The sequence below is a fragment of the Brachyhypopomus gauderio genome, chromosome 3 (assembly GCF_052324685.1).
Source record: "Brachyhypopomus gauderio isolate BG-103 chromosome 3, BGAUD_0.2, whole genome shotgun sequence".
In the NCBI taxonomy this organism is placed as follows: domain Eukaryota; kingdom Metazoa; phylum Chordata; class Actinopteri; order Gymnotiformes; family Hypopomidae; genus Brachyhypopomus; species Brachyhypopomus gauderio.
In genome coordinates, this window is record NC_135213.1 from 35,724,013 (window position 1) to 35,734,651 (window position 10,639).

The 10,639-nt window shown below is 51.1% G+C and overlaps 1 protein-coding gene across 1 annotated transcript in view; it reads left to right on the forward strand.

Annotated features, from left to right (window-relative positions):
- The window catches only part of sema4c (sema domain, immunoglobulin domain (Ig), transmembrane domain (TM) and short cytoplasmic domain, (semaphorin) 4C), a 63,394-nt gene that overhangs the window by 45,845 nt on the left and 6,910 nt on the right, over positions 1 to 10,639 (forward strand). The window contains exons 5-11 of the mRNA XM_076997918.1: positions 4,910 to 5,008; positions 6,524 to 6,620; positions 7,325 to 7,444; positions 8,296 to 8,447; positions 9,042 to 9,217; positions 9,732 to 9,876; positions 10,241 to 10,454. Of these exons, the coding sequence (XP_076854033.1) occupies positions 4,910 to 5,008; positions 6,524 to 6,620; positions 7,325 to 7,444; positions 8,296 to 8,447; positions 9,042 to 9,217; positions 9,732 to 9,876; positions 10,241 to 10,454 (1,003 nt within the window). The remainder of the gene's footprint in view (positions 1 to 4,909; positions 5,009 to 6,523; positions 6,621 to 7,324; positions 7,445 to 8,295; positions 8,448 to 9,041; positions 9,218 to 9,731; positions 9,877 to 10,240; positions 10,455 to 10,639) is intronic.

Sequence of the window (10,639 nt, forward strand, 5' to 3'; positions counted from 1 at the left end):
CACCTCCACCACCACCATCACCACCACCATCACCACCACCACCATCACCACCAACACCTCCACCATCACCACCATCATCACCACCACCATCACCACCACCACCATCACCACCAACACCTCCACCATCACCACCATCACCACCACCATCACCAACACCTCCACCATCACCACCATCATCACCATCACCACCACCATCACCACCACCACCATCACCACCAACACCTCCACCATCACCACCAACACCACCACCATCACCACCATTATCAACACCTCCACCACCACCACCACCATCATCACCACCAACACCACCACCATCACCATCACCACCAACACCTCCACCATCACCACCATCATCAACACCTCCACCACCACCAACACCTCCACCACCACCACCATCACCACCACCAACACCTCCACCATCACCACCAACACCTCCACCATCACCACCATCATCAACACCTCCACCATCACCACCATCACCATCACCAACACCTCCACCATCACCACCATCACCAACACCTCCACCATCACCACCATCATCAACACCTCCACCATCACCACCAACACCTCCACCATCACCACCATCACCAACACCTCCACCAACACCTCCACCACCATCACCAACACCTCCACCACCACCACCACCAACACCTCCACCATCACCAACACCTCCATCACCACCAACACCTCCACCATCACCACCATCATCAACACCTCCACCATCACCACCACCATCACCACCATCATCAACACCTCCACCACCATCACCTCCACCATCATCAACACCTCCACCATCACCACCATCATCAACACCTCCACCACCACCATCACCACCAACACCTCCACCACCAACACCTCCACCATCACCACCAACACCTCCACCACCATCACCACCAACACCTCCACCACCACCATCACCACCACCATCACCACCAACACCTCCACCATCACCACCATCATCAACACCTCCACCACCACCATCACCACCACCATCACCACCACCACCACCACCATCACCACCAACACCTCCACCATCACCACCATCATCACCATCACCACCACCATCACCACCACCACCATCACCACCAACACCTCCACCATCACCACCATCACCACCACCATCACCAACACCTCCACCATCACCACCATCATCACCATCACCACCACCATCACCACCACCACCATCACCACCAACACCTCCACCATCACCACCAACACCACCACCATCACCACCATTATCAACACCTCCACCACCACCACCACCATCATCACCACCAACACCACCACCATCACCATCACCACCAACACCTCCACCATCACCACCATCATCAACACCTCCACCACCACCAACACCTCCACCACCACCACCATCATCACCACCAACACCTCCACCATCACCACCAACACCAACAACTCCACCACCACCAACACCTCCACCATCACCACCAACACCTCCACCATCACCAACACCTCCACCATCACCATCATCATCAACACCACCACCATCACCACCAACACCAACAACTCCACCACCACCATCACCACCAACACCTCCACCATCACCACCATCATCAACACCTCCACCACCACCAACACCTCCACCATCACCACCAACACCTCCACCACCACCATCACCACCAACACCTCCACCACCACCATCATCAACACCTCCACCATCACCATCACCACCACCATCACCACCAACACCTCCACCACCACCACCACCATCACCACCAACACCTCCATCATCAACACCTCCACCATCACCACCACCAACACCTCCACCACCACCACCACCATCACCACCATCACCACCAACACCTCCACCATCACCACCATCATCAACACCTCCACCATCACCACCAACACCTCCACCATCACCACCATCACCAACACCTCCACCACCACCAACACCTCCACCACCACCACCACCATCACCACCAACACCTCCACCATCACCATCACCACCAACACCTCCACCATCACCATCAACACCTCCACCATCACCATCACCACCAACACCTCCACCACCACCACCATCATCAACACCTCCACCACCACCATCACCACCACCAACACCTCCACCATCACCACCATCATCAACACCTCCACCACCACCATCACCACCATCATCAACACCACCACCATCACCACCAACCCCTCCACCATCACCACCATCATCAACACCTCCATCACCACCAACACCTCCACCACCACCATCACCACCACCACCACCACCACCAACACCTCCACCATCACCACCATCATCAACACCTCCACCACCACCATCACCACCAACACCTCCACCACCACCACCATCATCAACACCTCCACCACCACCATCACCACCACCACCAACACCACCACCATCACCACCAACACCTCCACCATCACCACCAACACCTCCACCATCACCACCATCATCAACACCTCCACCACCATCACCACCAACACCACCACCATCACCACCAACACCTCCACCATCACCACCAACACCTCCACCATCACCACCATCATCAACACCTCCACCACCATCACCACCAACACCACCACCATCACCACCAACACCTCCACCATCACCACCATCATCAACACCTCCATCACCACCATCACCACCACCATCACCACCAACACCTCCACCATCACCACCATCAACACCTCCACCACCATCACCACCAATACCTCCACCACCACCACCACCAACACCTCCACCATCACCACCATCATCAACACCTCCACCACCACCATTACCACCACCATCACCACCAACGCCTCCACCACCACCATCATCAACACCTCCATCACCACCAACACCTCCACCATCACCACCATCATCAACACCTCCACCACCACCATTACCACCAACACCTCCACCACCACCACCATCATCAACACCTCCACCACCACCATCACCACCACCAACACCATCAACACCTCCACCACCACCATCACCACCACCATCACCACCAACACCTCCACCATCACCACCATCATCAACACCTCCACCACCACCATCATCATCAACACCTCCACCACCAACACCTCCACCACCATCACCACCTCCACCACCATCACCACCACCATCACCACCAACACCTCCACCACCACCACCATCATCAACACCTCCACCACCACCATCACCACCACCAACACCTCCACCACCACCACCACCATCACCACCAACACCTCCACCATCACCACCATCATCAACACCTCCATCACCACCAACACCTCCACCACCACCACCACCATCACCACCAACACCTCCACCACCACCAACACCTCCAACACCACCACCATCACCAACAACTCCACCACCACCAACACCACCAACACATCCACCACCACCATCACCACCAACACCTCCACCATCACCAACAACTCCACCACCAACACCTCCACCACCACCAACACCTCCACCATCACCACCAACACCTCCACCACCACCAATAACACTACCAACACTTCCACCACCACCATCACCACCAACACCTCCACCATCACCACCAACACCACCACCACCTCCAACACCTCCACCACCACCAATAACACCACCAACACATCCACCATCACCACCAACACCTCCACCATCACCAACAACTCCACCACCAACACCTCCACCATCACCACCAACACCACCACCACCTCCAACACCTCCACCACCACCAATAACACTACCAACACCTCCAACACCTCCACCACCACCAATAACACTACCAACACCTCCACCACCACCACCGCCACCAATAACACCACTTTTACTGTCACCACCAACACCACGACCACTATCACCACCATCACCAACAGCTCCACCACTGTCACTATCACCAACACAACCACCATCACCACTGCTCTCATCATCACCACCAATGTCTTTCCATCCACTCTCTACAGTACATCAAAAATGTGCTTTTTTCTGTTCTCATCCTCTCATTTCTCTCTCTCTCTCTCTCTCTCTGTCCTCTTTTGCTTATTTTCTGCATTTTTGAACCTAACCACCAACATGTTATTAGAATGAAATGATTGCTGAGCATGAAGGGTAAATGACAACAGCACAATGGGAGTCTCCTAGAGGAGGTGAGAGGTGATGGGAGTCTCCTAGAGGAGGTGAGAGGTGATGGGAGTCTCCTAGAGGAGGTGAGAGGTGATGGGAGTCTCCTAGAGGAGGCGAGAGGTGATGGGAGTCTCCTAGAGGAGGTGAGGGGTGATGTGAGTCTCCTAGAGGAGGTGAGGGGTGATGGGAGCCTCATAGAGGAGGTGAGAGGTGATGGGAGTCTCCTAGAGGAGGTGAGAGGTGATGGGAGTCTCCTAGAGGAGGTGAGGGGTGATGGGAGCCTCATAGAGAAGGTGAGAGGTGATGGGAGTCTCCTAGAGGAGGTGAGGGGTGATGTGAGTCTCCTAGAGGAGGTGAGGGGTGATGTGAGTCTCCTAGAGGAGGTGAGAGGTGATGGGAGTCTCCTAGAGGAGGTGAGGGGTGATGGGAGCCTCATAGAGAAGGTGAGAGGTGATGGGAGTCTCCTAGAGGAGGTGAGAGGTGATGGGAGTCTCCTAGAGGAGGCGAGAGGTGATGGGAGTCTCCTAGAGGAGGTGAGGGGTGATGTGAGTCTCCTAGAGGAGGTGAGGGGTGATGGGAGCCTCATAGAGGAGGTGAGAGGTGATGGGAGTCTCCTAGAGGAGGTGAGAGGTGATGGGAGTCTCCTAGAGGAGGTGAGGGGTGATGGGAGCCTCATAGAGAAGGTGAGAGGTGATGGGAGTCTCCTAGAGGAGGTGAGAGGTGATGGGAGTCTCCTGGAGGAGGTGAGAGGTGATGGGAGTCTCCTAGAGGAGGTGAAGGGTGATGGGATCCTCCTGGAGGAGGTGGGAGGTGCACCAGACTGCAGTGGCTCACTCACTCTCTCTCCCTGTACAGACGGAGTGCTTCAACTACATCCGCTTCCTGCAGAGCTACAACCACACCCACCTGTACACGTGTGGGACCTACGCCTTTCAGCCCCGGTGCACGTACATTGTGAGTGTTTCACACTGTGCCTCCACACTGACCTCAGATCAGTCTGCTCTCCTGGGCAGCATGACACTGAAGCTGCAGTCTGTCCGACTCTGACTCTCTCTCTATCTCTTCCTCTCTCTGACCCTCTATCTCTCCATCTCTGACTCTCTCTGTCTCCATCTCTCTGACTCTCTATCTCTCCATCTCTCTGACTCCCTCTCTATCTCTCCATCTCTCTGACCTTCTCTGTTTATCCATCTCTGACTCTCTCTGTCTCCATCTCTCTGACTCTCTATCTCTCCATCTCTCTGACTCTCGCTATCTCTCCATCTCTCTAATTATCTCTGTCTCCATCTCTGACTCTCCATCTCTCTGACTCTCTATCTATTTATCTCTCTGACTCTCTCTCTATCTCTTCCTCTCTCTGACCCTCTATCTCTCCATCTCTGACTCTCTCTGTCTCCATCTCTCTGACTCTGTATCTCTCCATCTCTCTGACTCTCTCTGTCTCTATCTCTCTGACTCTCCATCTCTCAGACTCTCCATCTCTCTGACTCTCCATCTCTCTGACTCTCTCTATCTCTCCATCTCTCTGACTCTCTCAATCTCTCCATCTCTCTGATTCTCTCTATCTCTCAATCTCTCTGATTCTCTCTACCTCTCTGACTCTCTCTATCTCTCTGACTCTCTCTGTCTCTATCTCTCTGACTCTCTATCTCTCCTTCTCTCTGATTCTCTCTATCTCTCCATCTCTCTGACTCTCTTTATCTCTCTGACTCTCTCTATCTCTCCATCTCTCTGTCTCTCCCTCCCTGTGAGCTTTTTGCTGGGTGGCAGAGTGAAATGTATCTAATGCAGATGAGAAGGTGTTATCACAGCACACAGAGGAGAGTGATAGGATCATATTAGTGAGGATCAAACGATGTGTGTGTGTGTGTGTGTGTGTGTGTGCGTGCGCGCATTTGTGTGTACGCGTTTGTGTGTGCGCGTTTGTGTGTGTGTGTTTGTGTGTGTGTGTGAATGTGTGGTCATATACATGCACGTGTGTGTGTGTGGGTGTGTGTGTGAGTGAGTGCATCTGTGTGCGAGTGAACATTTGTGTATGTGTGTGTGTGTGTGTGTGTGTGTGTGTGTGTGTGTGTGTGTCTGTGTGCCTCAGGCATGATTCATGTTTTGAATAACAAGAACGTGTAGGTAGGCTGGTGTTCATCTGTCAGTCAAAAAAACATTAAAGAAAGAACAGGGGATGATAGCCATTATACTTTATATGCAAATGAAGTGAGAGAACAGAGAGAATCATACAGTCTTGGTGGAGAGAACAGAGAGAATCAGATGGACAGAGAACTGGAACATTACACACATCTTCCTGCAGAACAGGGCTGTCTCATTTTTGAGTAATGCAAACTCTAAGACTAAAGTAATTTGATTAATTCTGTCATTAGAATAATTTGGTGATTTGAGTAATTAGTGATTTGAGTCATTCCGCTAGGTTTGCCATCATCGCGTAATTGTGACTCTTCTTTTCCTGTATAACAGAACTCAGACCATTTCACACTGAACAGCGCCGCCCTGGAGGACGGTAAAGGCAAATGCCCCTACGACCCAGCCAAAGGACACACTGGTCTCATCGTAGGTGAGTGTGTGCACGTGTGTGTGTCTGTATGTGTGTGTGTGTGTGTGTGTGTGTGTGTGTGTGTGTGTGTGTGTGTGTGTGTGTGTGCACGTGCGTGTGTGTGTATGTGTGTGTGTGTGTGTGTGTGTCTGTATGTGTGTGTGTATGTGGGTGGGTGTGTGTGTGTGTGTGTGTGTATGTGGGTGGGTGTGTGTGTGTGTGTGTGTGTGTGTGTGTGGGTGGGTGTGGGTATGTGTGTGTGTGTGTCTGTATGTGTGTGTCTGTATGTGTGTGTGTATGTGGGTGGGTGTGTGTGTGTGTGTGTGTGGGTGTGGGTATGTGTGTGGGTGTGTGGGTGTGTGTGTGTGTGTGTGTGTGTGTGTGTGTGTGTCTGTATGTGTGTGTGTGTGTGTGTGTGTGTGTGTGTGGGTATGTGTGTGTGTGTGTGTGTGTGTGTGTGTGTGTGTGTGTGTGTGGGTGTGGGTATGTGTGTGTGTGTGTGTGTGTGTGTGTGTGTGTGTGTGTGTGTGTGTGTGTGGGTGTGTGGGTGTGTGCATGTCAGGAGGACATCTGTCCAAAATGTTCCTGTGTCTCTGGAAGCCTTGCGGACTTCATCTGTACATGCTTCCCTCTATTTATATGTATGTGTGTGTGTGTGTGTGTGTGTGTGTGTGTGTGTGTGTGTGTGTGTGTGTGTGTTCTCTAACCTCTCCTCTGTGTTGTAGATAAGGAGCTGTACTCTGCCACCCTGCATAACTTCTTGGGCACAGAGCCAGTTATTCTACGCAATCTGGGACAGCAGCACTACAGCATAAGGAGTGAATTTCTGCCAGCTTGGCTTAACGGTAACAGCGAATCAAACACACACACACATACACACACACACACACACACACACACACACATACGTCAGTGGCAAGCAGTACATAACGCAGATGCCCTTTCTGCATATATATCACACATACACATATATACACTCACACATTCCTACACACATACACACACAATCACACACTAGAAATGCTGTTCAGGCCTTAGAACGACTTAGAAATATCTGTTCGACCTTGCAGAGTTTCCAATCCCTTCATGTTAAAATATGTTAATCAGATAAAAAGGTGACACACCTGTGCAGGTATCGATAATGACTGCAATGAGTTATCATCTCACTAACACTAACCCTCCAGTCTGTATCTCTGGAATATCGCTGACCTAGCTACAGAACATTCTCACTGAAAAGCAACTGAAGATGACCACACACACTTACACACACACACACACACACACACACACACACACACACGCACACTTTTATTACCCTCCTCCAGGTGAATTTGTAAAGCTTAGCCCCCATCCAGACCTACCACACCTGACTGAGCTTAGCAAGGCACTCTGATGGTGCTGATTGGCCGGCTCGGGCGTAGTGGGGGCGGAGCTTTAGTGCAGCAGAGGAGAGAGGTCTTCCAGGGATCATGTGCCCATATCATTTCTAACTGCCCGTTTTTCTCTTCTTTCCCTTTTGTGTTCATCTCATTCTCTTCTTTCTTCATCTCTCTCTTTATTCCCTCATCCTTTCTTTCTGTCTTCCTTCTGGATCATTTGTTCTGGTTCTTTTCCTTACTCGTCCTTGTTCTTCGTGTCCCTGCCGTCCCCCGTGTCCCCCGTGTCCCTCGTGTCCGTCGTCTGCTGCTCCAATCAGAACCTCATTTTGTCGGCTCGGCTCTGGTGAGGGAGAGCAGGAACAGCCATGAAGGAGACGATGACAAGATCTACTTCTTCTTCAGCGAGAAAGCAGTAGAACTCGACTGTGATGGAGATCTGACAGTTGCCCGCGTGGCACGTGTGTGTAAGGTGAGGATGGACACACACACACACACACACACAAAATGCACGTACACACGAACACAGCCCTTTTCTCTTTAAAAACATTTGTCCAGATTATACTAAAACCTCCAATATGGCTTTAGCACAGTCACAAAAAAACACATATGGACAACAGTGCATGAGAGAGTCATGCTTCTGTTTACAGAGAGTTAGAGAGTTCTCATACTGTTCTAGAGAGTTCTCATACAGCTCTAGAGAGTTCTCATACAGCTCTAGAGAGTTCTCATACTGTTCTAGAGAGTTCTCATACAGCTCTAGAGAGTTCTCATACAGCTCTAGAGAGTTCTCATACTGTTCTAGAGAGTTCTCATACAGCTCTAGAGAGTTCTCATACTGTTCTAAAGAGTTCTCATACTGTTGTAAACAAAGTTTTCTGTTATACATAGTGTTCATGCAGAGTTTGCTCACACTGCTCATTAATACTCTCATACCTCTCTAGAGTTCTCATACCTCTCTATATTTCTAATACCACTCTAGAGTTCTCAGGGGTCTTGAGTAAATCCAGCCTTACAGACTTTTCTCTCCAGTATTCTCAGTCCTGTGTGCGGATTGTACCATCAGGGGGATCTTGGGGGCACTCGGACCCTGCAGAAGAAGTGGACTACCTTCCAGAAGGCTCGGTTGGTATGCTCCATTCCAGAGCGCCACATTACCTTCAACAACCTGCAGGCAGTGTTCACGTTGCCTGGGTCTGACTGGCGAGGAGCCACCTTCTACGGGGTCTTCCATGCCCAGTGGTGAGTCACGCCTGCTGGGGTCACACTCCCTCTGCTGGCAAACAGCCAGCCCTTTGTACTGTATATCCCTCTTTCTCTCTTTCTTTCTCTGGCTTTTACTGGCTTTATGTCTCTATTCCCCCTGCTCTCTCTCTCTCTCTCTCTCTCTCTCTCTCTCTCTCTCTCTCTCTTCCCTTGTGAAAGTCGCTCTGTCCTCTGTTTATAAGTGTTTGTCAGTGCCAGACACCCAGTCGCGCCTCCCCACTGTAGGAAACGTTGATTTGTAATTATGATGACGGTGACACTGAAATTGTAATTCAGCAACCTGCAAAGACCGATCCTTCAAAGCAGCTAAATCTCCTGCTCCCTCTCTCTTTCTCTCTCTCTCTCTCTCCCTTCCCCTCACCTATCTCCCCTCTCTCCCCCTCTCTACCACTTATCCCTCTCTCTCCCTCTCTCTGTCTCCCTCTTCACCTCTGTCTCTCTCCTTCAATCTCTCCCTCACTCTCACTCTCTCTCCCTCCCTCTCTCTCAGGGGTGATGTGGATGTCTCCGCTGTTTGCCAGTATCAGATTGGGGCGGTGAAGAACGTGTTTGAGGGGCCGTACAAAGACTACAGGGAGTCTTCTCAGAAATGGGTCCGGTTCACAGGGCAGGTGCCCACACCCCGACCTGGAGCGGTAAGCTCGACCATGATTCAGCAAACTCCACCAACAACTCAATGAGTGGTCCAGAGCATTAGCAGCGAAAAGCATAAGAGTTTGATAACATGACTTTTAAAAACAACAACGATTAGACGCTGGTTTGGACTGCGAGGTTCATGGGTTTCTGCATGACCTGAAAACACAGATCTTGTCTAGTGTGCAACGTCCCAAACAGATCTGTTGACATGTAGTTACGTTATCAGATTATTTCTGATTACAGTTATATTACAGAGTACAGCTGAAAAACAAATATCCTTTTCCTGTTTCTCTCTCCTTCTCTCTCTCCTTCTCTCTCTCTATTTCTCCCTCCCTCTCTCTCTCTCTACTGGCGTCTCTGCAGTGTATCACCAACTTTGACCGTGAGAAAGGCTACAACAGCTCTCTGTTGCTGCCTGACTCCTCGCTCAATTTTGCCAAGATGCACCCTCTGATGGACCTGAGGGCAGAATCACGCCCCCTGCTGCTCACCAAGGGAGTCAACTACACCCGGCTGGCCGTGGACCGAGTGATCGCGCTGGATCAGAGACCCTACAGTGTGCTGTTCATCGGCACAGGTACTGCAGCAAGTCTTCGGATGGATGGATGGATGGATGGATGGATGGATGGATGGATGGATGGATGATGTGTAGTGCTTACTGGTCAGAAGTACTATGGATGGCTACTAGGTTCAGAGCTTGGATGGATGGTTATTTGGTTCACTAGATGAAATAAGAAGAAATGGTCATTAGTAATAGCTTGT